At 42.1% G+C, this 17,088-nt stretch overlaps 1 protein-coding gene and 1 long non-coding RNA gene across 7 annotated transcripts in view; one reads left to right on the top strand and one right to left on the bottom strand.

Moving 5' to 3' along the window:
• Positions 1-17,088, bottom strand: part of LOC119491927 (rho GTPase-activating protein 40) — a 29,716-nt gene that overhangs the window by 11,651 nt on the left and 977 nt on the right. Inside the window, exons 2-6 of one of the 6 annotated variants that reach the window (XM_037776217.1) lie at positions 15,133-15,279; positions 4,470-4,702; positions 2,261-2,481; positions 1,562-1,640; positions 10-158 (exon numbers count right to left, since the gene is read on the bottom strand). In XM_037776217.1, coding sequence (XP_037632145.1) covers positions 10-158; positions 1,562-1,640; positions 2,261-2,481; positions 4,470-4,683 — 663 coding nt within the window. In that variant the 5' untranslated portion in view covers positions 4,684-4,702; positions 15,133-15,279. Of the gene's footprint in view, positions 1-9; positions 159-1,561; positions 1,641-2,260; positions 2,482-4,469; positions 4,703-4,780; positions 5,653-8,351; positions 10,301-10,382; positions 13,201-15,132; positions 15,280-17,088 lie in introns of those variants that run through there. The other 5 variants (XM_037776223.1, XM_037776210.1, XM_037776199.1 and 2 more) reach the window with 5 other exon arrangements.
• LOC119491958 lies at positions 5,921-8,124 on the top strand. Its single transcript, XR_005207690.1, has 2 exons — positions 5,921-6,050; positions 8,073-8,124. It is a non-coding gene; the product is annotated as an uncharacterized LOC119491958 (long non-coding RNA).

The following is a 17,088-nucleotide window of genomic DNA, read 5'->3' as shown; positions in this document are numbered from 1 at the left end:
ATTGCTTACAGGCAGGGTGCCGTCCTCTTTTCTGCGCTGGCTGTTGTTCTGCGGCAGTTTGGCCTGTTTGAGAAAGATGACGGCCTGTTCGCAGTAAGCTATGTCGGTTATGAAGAATTCCTCTTTAGGAGCGCCTCGGTGATGCTCCGGCGTCACAGCTGAGCAGGAAACACACACACACACACACAAACAAACGCCAATCTATTAGTTCACTTGAGGAAGTCCACTGTAGAGAAGTCACAAAAAATAAAATTTAAAAGCACGCTACACGAGGGAACAAGAGGAAGAAAACCGGTAAAACAAAAAGTCCACAGATATGAGGAAATGTACCCACACGCTCTATCTCCCAAGAACAGAGGAACAATACATTAGAAAAAAAGCATTTGGCAGAAGTATCCCTCCTGTTGTCTTCGGGTCAAATTGACCCGAAGACAACAGGAGGGATAAATCCACAGAAATTCAACATTAGGTCATGAAAAATTAACAAAAGTATGCTCATATTATTAATAATAGCCAGACAAGAAAACATTATTGTCAAATAATAGCCTTGTTCATTATCATCAGTTGGCCTGTTTAACCCTCCTGTTGTCTTCGGGTCAATTTGACCCGAAGACAACAGGAGGGGTATCCTTTAGAGTCGTCACTGTTTCTAAGATATTTTTACAAGATTTATTTCTCAGTAAATTTCTTGAAAGCAGCACATGAGCCACTTTTTTGTAATGACAGTTTCCTTGTTAAAAAACCTGAATACTTTTTAATAACTTTGAGATTTGGCTGGTGAAGTCACCACTGTGAGGACTGGGACTTTCTCCAGCAGCTGCATGTAGAGACGGGGAGTTATCCGGGGATTAATCTGAACCAATTAGAAGATAGATGACGGGGCCGTGGCCTGGTCCCGACAGACAATCCTTCATCGGGGCCTCACAAATCTGCTGCTCACCTGACTTCTTCTTCAGGAATGTCTTTTTAAAGACATATAAGGCGGTTCATTTGTAGTTAAATATTTGAGTAGATGGAAGGATAATAAAATGATGGAAGTGTACAAGTACGGTTGCGATATACCCTGTATTAACAATAACCGTGATATTTTAAAAATCAAATATTGATATCATGTACACATATGATAACATTGTGTAAATAATCCAGCGCCTCTTAAATCATTCCATATATACAGTTATGATTACTCTCTCCACCTCTCTACACTCATATTTTGAGTATAATTAATTTGACAAAATGCACAATAAACAGTTAAAGATGAATTTGACTGATAGCATTATTATCATCATTTTTATTTTCTATAGGCATGGCGATAATATCGTTATCGTGAATTCTTTTAGCCACGATAATCATGTAGTGAAAATCTGATATTTTGACAGCCCTATGTACAAGTTGTTACTTTGTTCATATCTACCAGTTATGGGGTTAAGTCTTGTATCACTAATTCGATTATTAAAACAATTGCAGCCATTGCTTTTTGTGCCATGTGTGTATATTCACTAATTTTTTATTCCCTTTAGTTACTCGCTAGTTTTACTGTAATACTACTATGTGTAGCTCTTACCTGATAGTGGTGATTTGCCAACCGATGCCATGCTGTGGTGGGCTGTGTCGTCACTACGCTGGGACTCAGGCAGACGAGACTGGTGAAAGAGAGCATTTATTGACACGTCACAAACACATCTCAAAGTCAAATCAAATTTTTTTAAATAGCCCAATATAACAAATTCGCCTCAAGGGGCTTTACAATCTGTACAGCATATAACATCCTCTGTCCTTAGACCCTTGATTCAGAGTAGGAAAAACAACCCAAAAAGCCCCTTTAACTGGAAAAAATGGAATAAAACCTCAGGAAGAGCAACAGAGGAGGGATCCCTCTCCCAGGACAGGCAATAGATGTCATGTGTACACATTTTACAACACTTTCTCTAAGGACCAACTTTAGTTAAAAATATCAGTCCTGTAATATTTTCTCCACCACTGGGAATAGAGGTAATGTTTTATATTGTCCACTGAGCAGATGGAGATGGCTACAGAGAGTGTTTCCTTTGATAAAGGACTGATACAGATCAGAGGAACGGTGTCTCTATTCCCTTCTCAGGGCTGCTCAGACAGACAATGCATGGCCTTTACATGGGATTTGTCTTTATTGTCACCGGTCAGCTGGAACAAGACAGCAAAACACAGTGGAACAATAGAAAGTCCCTCACTGAGGCCTGACAGTCACCAGGGAAATGGATATTTTATATTTCAAAGTGCTGACCTGAGCGATGGGGGAGTGGAAGATCTCGCGAACGTCGCGCGGCGCCGGTTTGTTCCTCTTGCGGAGGGACAGCGTGTAGGAGTCCAGTCGACGCTGGACGGCCTCGGCCTGGGTCCGGGTCAGAGTGGACAGCAGCAATGCGTTGTCGACATCCTCGCTGTCCTCGCTGATGAGGGTCGACAAACCAGCATCGGCCAACCACTGCTCCTCCTGTTCTCCCTCTGAGACACAGTGAAAGATCCAAAAAGGCAACATGTAAATACACAGGGACGACAGCAACAACATGGAGATATAATGCAGAATTAAAATGCTGAACTTTACTATCATAAATGATCATTTTGATGCATTGTAATATATAACACTTTGACTAGATGACTCCACTTAGTTTATCTATAAAATCCTTCCTCAGTCTGTGGTAACTACTACCAGCTAGTTTTAAACTAGCTAGGACACATCTGTAGTCCAATCAAAAGTGATGGACTGTCGCATCGCACTGAAACAGGAAGTGACTGTCACATCACAGGCTGTAACATCCCAAATATAACAGTTTTAGTGGGGTAAACAATATTTTCAACTAGGGCTGTCAAAGTTAACATGATAATAATGCGTTAACGCAAATTTCTTTTTAATGCTACTAATTTCTTTAATGCATTAAACGCAACTTGTGATTTTTAGGTTGTAGCGGGCTCAGTTTTAAAGCTAGAGTGACGATACTGGCATCATATGAAACTAGAAAACCTAAAGAATACATTGGTACCAAGCGTAGCTTGTCGCGAAAGAGGCTAAATGACGCTCCAAACCTACGCTAAATTTTGGCGAGGAAAAACTGGCATGGCCATTTTCAACGGGAGCCCTTGACCTCTGACCTCAAGATATGTGAATGTAAATGGGTTCTACGGGTACCCACGAGTCTCCCCTTTACAGACATGCCCACTTTATGATAATCACATGCAGTTTGGGGCAAGTTTAAGTCATAGTCAAGTCAGCACACTGACACACTGACAGCTGTTGTTACCTGTTTTTTATACTAAATGCAGTACCTGTGAGGGTTTATGAACAATATTTGTCATTGTTTTGTGTTGTTAATTGATTTACAATAATAAATATACTATACATATATTTGTATAAAGCAAGCATATTTGTCCACTCCCATGTTGATAAGAGTATTAAATACTTGACAAATCTCCCTTTAAGGTACATTTTGAACAGATAAAAAAATGTGCGATTAATATATATATATACATATATATATATATTTTAATCGATTGACAGCCCTATTTTCAACATAACTGCCAGTCTTTAAGTAAAAGTAGGTGATTTTGCTTTATTTACATCTGCATAGATGGATAAATATGTGTGTTTCAGAGTGAGAAGTATGACATTAGTGATGTTATTAGGTGATTTAGCAAAATGTGGCATAAAGTATTGTTATTTGAGGCATGTTGTGTTATTTTTGTGAGTTGTGATTGAACTGCATTTTGAACAAATGTCAGGTCAGATGTGTTAACCTTATTCCATCTCATCTCTTTACTTGTTCACTCCAAACGGGTCATACATTAGCAAGCTAAGGTTAGCTTTGCCAGTTAATCCGATGAGATTCGCAACAGTTACACCTGGCAGTTAATGTGTAAATGTTTAGAAACAACTAATCTCTCCTTAGTGATGTGTAATTCTCCGCTTTATGTGATATAACCAGATTAAATCTGAACTCATGAAGAGCTGGTGCATTAAATATAATAGTTAGTAATCTGTTTGAATTCAACGAGAAAGAGCTTATAATTGTTTACTCTCTCAAAATGATAATAATGGGGCGTAGACACACTTACACACCACAATCCAGAGTGTTTCCGTTTAACACGGCATCAAAAGATCCATTAAAGGGCAGAATTAACACAATCTGAATGAATGGACATAATAAAAGAGCATCCCCATCATGAATGGCTTTGTGCTTCTTGTGCACATAAAACACTCTCTGCCACAAAGTGTTTGATAGTGTTGTCATGGTGATGAGAGAGCCCCTTTGCTGCATGAGCGAAACCTGATACGTTGCCATGGCGAATGCATCATTTCATGGCGGATCTCAGCAGCAGCTGTTAAACACTGCTGGTGTGTAATTCTACCACATAAGACTCATGATGACTACTGTAGTCTACTACAGCTCTCTTTATATCCATCCTTAATCTATCAACTCAGGATTTGCAGTATTTACCTTCTGACTGTCTGGAGTCTCTCCTGCTGCAGTCCAGGTCTGAGTAGCCACTCCCCTGTCGGATGGTCTCCACCTCACTCCAGAACGAGTCCAGGCAGAGTTTGTCGGGGTGCTGCTCCTGCTCCTGATCCTGGGAGGAGGGCGCGTGCGTGCTGTGTGCGTCGTGCTCAGCGGCTGCCTGGTCCTGCGGGCTGGCCCAGGGCTCCACGCTCATCTCGGTGGGGCTGGGATTTCTGGCACAGACATACACACACGTAAAGAAATCGCACGCATGCATGCAAACCAACGGGCAGAGACACAAAGACGCATACAAACACGGCAGGAATGAAGGCTGAAGCGACGCGGGGAGGATGGAGCAGCCGGGAGAGCCCAGAGAGATGGAGAGACAAAAGGAGCGGGAAGGAGGGAGGGCCGGAGTGAGGAGAGAGATGGCGAGAGCGGACACAAAGGGGGGTCCTCTCTCTATTGTTCTTGCAGAATGTGGCCTGGAGGCATAGTACCCTGAAGATCCACTAGATGTCACTGTAATAATGTGAGATCTGCTTTCCTATGGGTCACACCCCTCCATCTACTGAAACAGATACAGGACTGCATCCCCTCCAACAATGGAAGGCAATTAAATGAAATACAATTTAAGAAAATTAAATCATCCCAGAGTGTTTTCCAAAAACAAGCAGGACAAATGCAGCCGGGACTCAACAACAAAGGGTACTACTGTCCTCTAACAACAAAGGCACACACTCAGCTGCACCCTCTGGCACTAAAATGTGACTTGGCGATCAACAGAAACAGGAAGTGGCGAGCTGAGTAACTCTATCGCTGTGTGGTTCAGTCACATTCCTCCAGTCAGCAAATTCTCAAGAGACATACCAAACCACGCTCGTCCATTTCTGAGGAATGACAGATGGCTTATTATGCCCAGACAATGAAATCATAGTTGTCCGATGCATCAGAGCCAAAAATAGCTTTCAGCTGTGATGCAATGATCGAGATGTGCTTGGTAGATTGCCATACCGATGACAGTACATGTGAGTTGAAGCCAGATCAGATTAAGTTCCACATCAAGGTATTGGTGTGTGTTAAACCAGTTTTGTGGCATCTCAGTGTGGAGACGGGGGGGGGGGGGGGGGGGGGGCAGTGAAGTCATGAGATGTGAGTTTCAATAGATACTTAATTCATCGTAAGCCTCTTTGTAAAGAAACAGGAATAGAAAAAAAGAGAAATAGAAAATAGTAATAGTCATTTCAATCATTTATCCTAACTGTTGTTGACTAATTTTCTGTAAATCGACCAGTTGTTCCAGGTCTAGACCAGGGGTTTTCAATGGTTTGTGAAAAAGGAGTCCCTTGCCTAAAGCATTGCTGAAAATACAGAAATCTTAAAGGCAAATGCGGAATAGACTTCTAGAAAGTAGTATTTGAGTGGAATTAACTTCCATTCCTAGTTTTCTGTTAACATACAGTGAGAGTTGGGGGCTATTAATTTGAAAAACAAACATCATCCAGAGCTTCCTGTTAAGAAACAGTTATATCTGAGAATTATTTTGACATCTAAATGACTTTTTCTATCCCACAAATGAAGGTTTGTACAGTTACCATATGTTTTAAATGTTAGGACAAATGTCAGAATAGATCTCAGAAAGTTGGGCAGCACAGACTCCACAGCGTAAACTACACATACCACACCTGCAGGCCTTCTGAATGACATAATGTCTTCACCGTCATACCCACAAGGTGTGCCATCTACACAGTTACTCTATGGTGCTTTCATTTTGAAGGGAGGATTTGGACTCTCTGATGTCCATAGGGATGTATGATGGGTGTACAGTAGCCCAGAACGGACAAACCAAACTCTGTTAACTTTTTCTGCTTGGGCCAGAGTCGATAACGTTAATCGCTCCCGTCGCCACCTCTCTCTCTTGCTTCACCACTCACTTCCCTCGTACACACACACTCTATGCACTGGCTCTGCTCCAGGTGGCTCTAGAGAGGTACATTCGCGCTGGCCACCGTATCTCTCCAACACGCTAGGTCTGTGCTTAGGCATTTATTAGTTTCTGACTCTGGCAAAGTGGGAAAATCAGTAAAATTCCCAAAACGACTGTATCTCTGAACTCTCTTTAACCAAATCACACACAATTAGGCTATTCTATGTGATCTTCTTCTGATAACTAATGTAATATTTTTTCACTTCCATTTACTGAGCCTCCCCTGAAACTGCCTGGAACCCCCCGGGGAGGCCCACCTCCCACTTTGAAAACCTCTGCTCTAGATTGTTTCAGCTCTAGATGGACTTTTTCAGTCCCGATACCGATAGCGATACCTGGGCTCTGGGTAAGGCAACATCAGGCTTGACATAACTATTCCTTTCTATTCCTAACTTCTTCAAACAAAATGTGACCAATAAATACATAGATATAAATTAATTTAATTTAAATAAATTGTACACCAGCAACTTGGTAAAAAAAATCTTCAAAATTAACAGGAATTAAAATTCCAGTATGTAATTTATATAGTATATAAACATAGAGTTGAATTGAATGGATAGGCCCCATTGTCACCGATATCCAATCCAGCTATATGAGTCAGTATCGGCCCGATATCCGATCCAGTATCAGTGCATCCCTAGTCACATAAAGATTGTTACAACATAATTTGTATAAACGGCCTTTTTATTAAAAATTTGGACAAACCTATATGGACGTTGTTGTATGAATGTCTACGCTTATACATAAGAAGGGAGTTACAGATAGAGAGAAGAAGCAGTTCCGTCAGATCCACACAGATTTTGAGTAGGAAAAATGATATAGTATCTACTATCTGATTAGTAGGGTTGTAAGAAAATATCGAAAAAAAAATCGAATATCGTGATATTATGTTTTGTGATACTGTATCGATTCTCAAAATCACCTTATTGATTTTTAATTAATAGTTTACCGTTTAGTCAATAATTTATTTCATTTTCAAAGATATGTGCCTTCTCAGTGTATGGGCCCTCTGAAAGTAGAGCTATGATGTTGGATTTTACAGGGACTGTGATAAATGCAAATGCAGATCCCACTGTTATGATTGCATAAAAAAAGATTTTATGCATATGGTGGTTTGTTCTTTATACTATGACAGTTTTCCTAAAATTAGATGAAAAAATTGCAAAATATCGCCTTACTTACAGTATCGCAATATATTGAATCGTAACCCCTGTATCGTATCGCCAAATTCTTGCCAATACACAGCCCTACTGATTAGTACTCAACATTAGCCAATAACTTGAGTTTATATATGGGAATCAGTATGGGGAGAGAAATGTGCCATTGATACATCCTTTATGAGGAATATAGATATGTATAAAGGCTGCTATTTTCATACAACATCTGGCTCACGACATCTCTCACACACAGCTGTCCAACGCCACAACATGTGCACACAGCCTGCTGCTCTTATGGATGAAACACATCAAGCCAGAGAGATCAGAGGTCTGCAGACAGCTGACTCACAGCTGGATCCACTTCAACTTCAGGGAAATGCAAATTAGATTTAAATGATGTGAATATATCTGAGAAAATATTTTGACATTAAAATGACTTTTTTTATCCCACAAATGAAGGTTTGTCTGCAAATTACTGTACAGTTACCATATGTTTTAGGACAAATGTCAGAATAGATCTCAGAAAGTTGGGAAGCACAGACTCCACAGCATAAACTACACATACCACACCTGCAGGCCTTCTGAATGACATAATGTCTTCACCGTCATACCAACAAGGTGTGCCATCTACACAACATCACTTCAAGCACAGACAACATCCAAACTTTCACCAAAACATTTATGAATTCGACCCTGCTGAATCCAGCTCCAGCTCCAGCCCAATCTCATCACACATACCTGACTTTTTTCTTCAGGGAGGATGGCTTCACACGCTTGTTCCTCGCTGGGCTTGGGGAGGAACGAAGCCTGAAGCGGTTCAACCTGGCGCGTGGGAACTGCATGGTGGTCCCGAGCCTGCTCAGCACTACCTCCTCTCTGCCACCCATATTATCCAAAACGCTAACGGAATCCAGAATTCACAATCCGACACAAAAAACCTATCCAGTCCTGTTGTGGTTGGACACCATGTGAGAGTGGTTTCAATCTGTCCACTGCTCTGGCTTCTCTGTGCTCTGGGAGGAAGTGTTGCCGTAAGGCTTTTGCTGACGGCTTGTGGATGACTGGCGTGTTTGTGAGCCGAGTGGAGCTGGAATGCAAGAGGGAGTGACGACTACGCACTGCTCACATCGACACATCATTCACACCTGTCCCCTCCCTCGCCACCCTGAGGGGACACGCCCTACCTGCATGCCTCATGGTGGCCGTCAAGTCTGCTTCAAACAGGAATGTTTGACCCTATTAAAGACGAGTTAAACGCACTTTGGGCTGTAACCTAACAATGACCCTTGTTGTAGTCCAGGTCTAATAGGTGATAGCTGACTACACTCACATGTATACCTCAGGCACTTTATTGGCCTTTTAGTGAAAGCTTTACTTGAGCTAATTAATCAAGGGGTCTTTGTTGAAAAGACGAAGCATGTTATCATCTCTCTGTTTTGCTGTTATTGTAAGTTAATCAAACGGATCGAAGCATGAAGATCTTCTTTTCTGTGCTCGAGCTTGCATTCCAAACTGGTAATCTCAAATCAAATAGCATACATACTTATGGAGTGACAGCTCATGACGTTGGTGCGTTAAATCAAATAATGCCTTATATGCCGAAGATAGCGACTTATTGCGACATGCGTGGCTAACATCCCACTCCATCCTCATACCTGAGCTCTCGACTAAACGGTTGACATAAAGAAAGTATTTCAAGAAGCTCCTCAAGTGCAACAGGTCCGTCGGCATTGTCTGTGAGCGGCAGCACCGCAACCCCTCAACCCCTCACTGAGTCATCCTTGCTTTTTCACTCTCTCTTGTCATGCTGATGATAACCTTTATATCAGCTGAGGATGTAAACAGACTGAACCAGTTGCCCGGCGAGATTAGGAGAAAAGCGAGAAAACCAGATACTTCGACTTCTACAGTTTCTCACACGACTCGGCTTTCTATCTGAAAATGTATCTGGAATAAAATGACCTCAAAATAAGTAAATGCCAGCAACCGCTTTAGGGAATACTCTCAGAGGACATACCATGAAGAGGAGAAGAAGAAGAAGAAAGCTCCCTTGTTCTGCCTCAAGAACCAAGAGAAAAAGCAGCATTGTCTTATAATACTCTCCACCATGCCAGCAAGTTATAAAGCTCAACCACAAAACAAAACACATGCTACTTTGTAAAGGACAATTGAAAACAGGGACTACTGAAAATGTCAGGGTGTTGGGATTGTTTCTTATTGAATGGGCCCCAAACAAATACAGAGAATCAACAGGAAACCATCCACTCTGAGAGAAGAATGAACCAAATGTCAAACTGTTGTCTTACGTTGAAACTCCGTACACTGTGGGAAACTTTTATACACTGTGGGAAACAACACAGAGTAACCCCCCAACCAGCAAACTCTGGTCAAGGAATACGGTAATCCACTTGAAAAGCAGCAACCCAGTGTTTAATCCTCGCGGCTGAATTCCATTGCAAGCCTCTTAGCTTGCGGAGAATGCAACAGTTTGCTCTCACGGCCTTGAGAAAGCGTTTCTTGTCAAACCCTGTCACAGCATGTAGGATCTGCATGGTTAACACATGTAGATCTCACATTCTACAAAAGTCCCTAAAAAATCAAGAAGGAGCCAAAACCATGGGTACGTAAAATGATAATCAGACTGTTGCACTGACTGGCCAAGTCAGAGACACAGAAGAAAACTGTTTAGTGAAGCAGCTTAATCCATACATGAGGTTCAAGTCCCAAACAGTCCCCGAGACCACAGCGGCAGCAGAGGCCTGATCCTACCTGGCCTTGGCCCACGCGATGGCTCTGCCCGAGAGCAGCAGCAGGGCCGCCGAGCCACTTCTCCCCCACGGCATCCTGCTGTTGTCCCCCCCAAACTGCTGCAAGCTGTAGGAAGCAGCAGCTGCCTGCCCCTGGCAAGCTGTTTCCTTGCAATCTCTTCAGTGCACAAACACATTAGAACAAGGACGGTCTCACTGCGCTGGTATGCACGTCACGACATCGCATCCTGGGGCAGGAAAGGAGGTCTGCATGGGGCCGGTAAGGAGAGGAGCTGAGTGGTTGAATAGCTGACTGGGGCTGGGACACAGACGGAGGGGAGAGACTGTCTTAATGGCTGGTTGAGCAGAGGGCACAACAGCTGCATGACTGACTGACTGACTGACTGACTGGCTGGCCAGCTGGACGGCTTAACTGACAGTATGGATGAAGTTATGCTGGGGCTTCATTATTTCCACCAGTGGAGCAAAGAAAAGTGGAAAACATCCTCTGTGTTAGTGGCAATATGCTCACTTATTCATTTACTGATTTACTCAAACACAAGAATGTACTTGACCTCTGGTCTTTTGTCTTTATGGTTGTCGTCAGTTACTGGAGGCCGTGATCCAATTTACTGTCGCTTATTTACAGCAGGGCTGAATATTAATGAATACAGGATGGTCTCAGCTTGTCCACAGACAATTTTGAAGGCGGGAATGAAATGACAGTAGCTCTTGAACTTTGGATCAGGCCTAAAAGAGGGAGGAACCACAAGGCAGAGTAGGGTGGAGACAAACAACCCATAACACAACGTGTGTCCTCTGTTACATCGTTTGGACATCACATGGTTTGACATGGTTTAAGGCCAAAATGTAATTATTGGACTTGCTTTTATAATATGAACCCTCCAGATAGAACAAACTGCAAAATAAATTATTACAATTTTAACCTACTTAAAATTGCACTTTGAGTATTACTGATGAAATGCAATTTAATTTGTTTATTTATTTATTTATTTATCATTTATCATTTATCATTTATCATTTATTTTATTTTATTTATCAATAAATGCCTTTATATACTTTAAGTAAAACATATTAAACTGCCTTTGTGCATGAAATGTGCTCAGAAATTAGTCTTGCATTCTCTTGTCTTTCTTTTGTGGCAACACTTGACAGATACAGCGAATGTTTGAAGAAAAATAATTTGGATTTGCCATTTGAAAAAGGTCACTTTTACACTCAAGATGATACGAGGCAGAGAAGGTCACCCTCTTAATGAAATTCAGTGGCTCTGACCTGACCTCTGTCATTTAGCTGGATTTCTGGTGGGTTGGTCGGTGCACAAAAGGTTACTTGGTGCTGAACTGAGCTGAGACAGATGTTGGGTTTATTATGACGTCATAATCGACGTCCAAGTGAAATTCCAATGCGATTTACTAAATTTGTCTCATTAGGAGAGAGCCTTGAGAGCTCAGCTTTAAGGATTGGACTTTGTTCCACAGCAGTGTTGGGTAATCTTAGGATTATAAGAAATCTATACACTGTTTATCGGAACATATGTGAGCTACTCAATGGTGTGAATCTGATAATGTGACATTTCAGACTATGTTCACAGCAAAAGCTTTTTAAAACTGCTGGGACACTGAGAACATTTGCTACCGCAGGACTGTAATAAACCCGTCCAATCATTTGATTCAGGTTACCTGCCTGCCTGCGTTCACTCTGCCCGTGCACTTATTGTGCTTCACCGGACTCTGCCACAAGCTGCTGGCTTGACAGCTGTGAGTATTAACAATAGCCATGTTTGTTGTTTGCGGTCATAATGATAATTTTGGGGGAGTGGCTTTGGAGGGAGGCCTGAAGGGACACAAAGTTGCCAAGTCAGCAACACTTGGCAACTTTCTCGCTAGTTTTAAGGACTTTTGGAGCTTGTGCTGCGAGCTACCTTCTTTGGAAAGGAGTTGGCAGCACTGAGCTGGGTTTTTGGGTTGGATCATTTTAAAAATATAGCATACTCTTGCTAGTTTCTCAGCATTAACGACCCTAGCTTTAAAGGACAACTAGAAGGGCACTCGGAGAGAGAGCAGGCCTCCACCAAGGCCAGTCCCCTCCAAAATTGAAAGGGTTCTTCCTTGGCCAATGCTACACCCTTCCACCAAGTTTCATGAAAATCGGGCCAGGAGTTTTTCCGTAATTCTGCTGACAAACAAACCAAACCGAAAACATAATAAGGACCTCAAGTAGCTAGTTTTGGGGAGACATAGAATGATATAATTTAGGTAATAATGTATTTGCAAAATGTATCCACTGTCCTTTGGAAACAAACTCCATTATTATAACTAAATACAGAATCAATTAACATTTTAATGTGGTGTGCCTGAAATCAAATGAGGCTCTCCACTGTCAGGTGGGATCAGTAGTCTGCCTCAGCTCTCTGGCAGTCAGCCCAGTCACGCCTTACACTCACTTTGTCTCTAACCAGATCAACACAGATTAGGGAGACCACGGGGATCCCTCTTGGGATTTTGTCTTCCTCGCCAGCTCTCTATCTACTCACAATAACTTATTCCTCGCTCCTCCCAGAAACTCCCCCATAGTCTAAAACAATGAAGACGTCTCTGAGATATCCCCAGTGTTGTGTCCCTTAGTTACTCCTTTCACTCTCACCTTGATGTAGGTCCAGTAAAACCACCATATCTGCTCTACTGTAACTTCCCTCTTGCCACATCCTTCCTTAAAATGTGTCTTTCCTTTCCCTTGAATCATCTCTGACTGTTGTTCCTGATAAGTTAAGCCCTTTCTCACCTTCGCTGACAATCCCGCTCAGCTCAGAGATATGCCTAGAGGAAAAGGAGAGTGGAGAACGTGATGGCATGTCACCGTGTGACCCTGCAGATGGCATGTGACAGCCAGCTCCGCCTCATGGCCTGCTGATCCACCTCTTGGCAAGTAGAGCGAGGGAAAGGGGGGGGGTGGGGGAACAGGAGAGTGGAGCAGAGTAAATAGACGGGTTTCTTGTATACAAACATTACTGTGTGCGTGCGCATGCAGGTGGCAAAACTGCATTGGCAGCCGTTGTAAGCAACGTAGATTTCGCATTGTTTGTACATTATTGTTGACTATACTAGACCCCTGCAGAGTCCGACCACCAGATACCATTATCATATGACTTATTAGTATGAGATATGATTATTATTATCACCTGTTATGAAATTGGTAGCATTAGATTAGACATAAGTGTGATTTGACTTGGTTGACCAGGGTCTGTTTGATTGACACATTCAAGTTACGTGAGCCCCTCTTGATGGCCGCCGCCAGACACTTTTTCCTTAGCGATTCCTCAACAACAGTTAACGGTTACAGATAATGGATGGATGGATGTCCGATTCAAAATCAAACAAATGTTAGCTTGCGTAAGCTTCCAAGGCCGCTTGTTGTTGTGACCGCGTGGGGAAGAGGAGCGGCTGCCCCGATCGACTACCAGACGTCTTCCCTTCAAAATGTAACGTTACCGGCGTACCGGAGTGAGCTTTCCCCCCGCTGTAGTCACGTAACGTTACAGCAATTTAAAGCCATAACGAAGTCTTGCATCACTTTCGAGTTTTAAGGCATAGTCGATAAATATATGTAAATAATTCCTTAGTGTGTGGGTGGATCATCCTGTTGTTGATCAGTCCATTTTTTATCCGTCTGTGGAACATGACAGCTCGCCATGACCACCTGCAGCTTTGCTAGCGCTGTGTGACTGCTCTTGCCCACCAGCCCTGGATCTATAATCTCCTTCTGTTTTAAGCAAAGGCACGTGATCTCCTCGGAATATTAAACATTTTCAATCTATCTTTTCTGCGAATGTTGGTGCAGTTTACTGCGCAACATCTCTGCTTTGGAGCTTGGCTCCGTTAGACATGCCGTGCTTTCTGCCCCCTAGTTGCGCGTGCATCTCTGCAATGACCTTGTACAGAAACACGTATATATACAGGGAGAGGAAAATCACAAAAAAGAGCGCAAATGCTGACAGAGGAGGATAATACAGGAGAGGAAGGAGGATGGAGAAGAGTGGAGGAACATGGACGAAAACCTCAACGCCATGTTTCATTACATTAGTACTGTTGGCCTATGCTAAATGTTTAAAATGTGAATACGAATCGAGGAGAAAAGAAGAAAATGTGACTCAGGTTGAGGCACAGTCACTGACACTTCCAGATGGTTTGACTCACAAGCAAATGGTGACACAGAGCCAAAATGACGCAGCCTGTCACTCATTCCAATACCTCACAACTCACATATTAAAAAACGTGCGCGGCAACATGCTGTACTCGCTCACACGTGTACAGACACACGGAAAAACAAAATGAACTGTGGTGAACAAATGCTGGAGCACATTTGATGCAGCTGATCCAAGTTCGTTTTCAATCCAATGACCTATGGGCTGCCCCCTCTTAAGTCCATTAGTCGACCAAGATTTCTTTAGTCAATTAGTCATTGTTTTATGCTTTTTTCATGTTAAATGACTTATTTCCAAAAACCTTTTGAGCACATCTCTGGTAAACTCAAGATTTAAAGTGGTGCTTAACAACTCAGTTTTACAGATCTGTCGATTAAATAAAGTAATGGAAGAATTTCCTTGGTCGAGGACAGCCCTACAATAACCCACACAAACCAACGAAAATATAGCAACGTGCAAATCTGCAGTGAACAGCTTAGTCACAAGGACAAAATATTTGTACGAGTTGAAAAACCAGGTCATGCACGTGTGATTTGTATAAACTTACAGTATACCTACATATATGCAGGACTGTGCTGTAGTGATCAAATTCCTGCATCGCGCCCCAAAGCAATATGGGTGTATCCGCTCACTGTTATTTATGGTTGCAAAATTTGGCTCATTGATTCATCTGGGCGGTGTAGCTGTACTTGTTCTGAAAGCACAGATGAGGTGGAGAAAGCTTCAATTATCTGTTCACATTGCATCACTCAAAATATGTCCCAGCAAAGGGTGTAATAACTTCCCAGTGGCCATCCCATAACTGTGCACCACTGATGTTTTCTTACTGTCAAAAATGTTCTCTTATGGCACGATTCCACCTGAAGTGGAGGTCCTGAAATTGTTTTCAGTGAGCTGAATGTATAAATTATTACCAAATGAGCGCATTGAGGACTGTGGAAGGAATTAATTTAATAGCGTGAGGAAAAATACAACATTCAGTAAACTGATCAGCAATCAATATTAACACCAACAGTCGACTGAAAACTCCACATGCGCACAGATTCAGCTTCTACATTCAGACTTTAGTTTAAGAGACTACTGTTGGTGTGGAAGATATACAGGTCTGGTGAGTTTAGAAAGATAATAACCACCTTTGGCAACAGCTCAAATTCATAGAGAGTACGACTATAAACTCCTTGCTCATGCAGCACACTGTCACGCCTTACTTGACATTATCAGCACAGTATAATTTTATGACTTAAAAGGCAGGCAATAGAGCAGGCGGTGAGCGTGTCCTGCACAGCTATAAACGGACATCTGACTTAAACTCTCAAGATCGTAAAAACAGTGATAAATGTCTGAAACATGATCTGTAACCATATTTCTCCTATAGTTATATGGTTAATCTAACTTCTTTGACTTGAATGGCAGCAACTATTACTTATTTTCTTTAGGTTATTTTGTCTTTGACATACAGTAATTATATGTTTATGTGAATCCAGATTCTCTCTTTTAGAAGCAGATTTCATATTGCGTCAACCCAAACAACCGTACCACAGCTGCCTATACCTGAGCTGTGCAGGGCTTAAGCTACGAGCAATGAAAGCTGGAGTATCTTCTTCTCTCGAGTCACCATATGGAGCAAAAGTGGATTACAAGAGCAGTAGTACTTTGCACTGACTTACTCTTACTGTTTAGACTTGGAAGCACACACCCTTTGCCCTTTCTCTTATAGTATTGTGTTATAACAGAGTACCATGTAGCTTTCTAATTGACCTAAAACAATCATATTGTCCATGTGTTCTCATCAATGTACACAGTGAGTACTGTGTGGTTAAACTATCATAATTCCTAAAAGCCTGAACATATCTGCATGCTCCTTATGCCGCATGCGATAAATGCCAAACTGCAGCAAAATCAAACACAGACTGCGTTCCAAATCGCATACTTTTTCTTTTAGCACATACAGCTGCCCTTACATAGTATGTACTGTTGCATGCAGTATGCATACAATTGGGACATACTACTTTTTCATAACATTGCACCTTGAACTTTGACCCTCTCACTCATATATCCCCTGTGCACAGGATTGTAGGTTAAAATAACTGCAAAATGCGACTGGATGTAGGACATCCCGGTATTTTTATATACTATAAACGGTCAAACTAGGCATCGCTGATCAAATATGAATCAATATTCTGTTACTGTAATGCCTATTTATGGACCTCAAATGTTTTTAGAAACATCTTGTAGTGTACTGTTTAGCTGGTGGGCAGTGCTTGGCATTTCCTCAACTGATCTCAACATGGCTGCCGGGGTCACAAACCTTCTCATTTTACAGCTAAACAGTACACTACAAGATGTTTCTGAAAACATTTGAGGCGAGAAATAGACATTACAGTAACAGAATACTGATTCATCTTTGATAAGCGCTGCCTAGTTTGACCGTCTGATCGGAGTTTGCGAGTGATTGACAGCTGCTCAGAGACGGCAAGACTCCAGCTCGGCTCTGATTGGTTGT

This window comes from Sebastes umbrosus, chromosome 1 (assembly GCF_015220745.1).
Source record: "Sebastes umbrosus isolate fSebUmb1 chromosome 1, fSebUmb1.pri, whole genome shotgun sequence".
Lineage (NCBI taxonomy): Eukaryota > Metazoa > Chordata > Actinopteri > Perciformes > Sebastidae > Sebastes > Sebastes umbrosus.
Note: the sequence above shows the minus strand (reverse complement) of the source record. Positions and strands in the feature narration are given on the sequence as shown.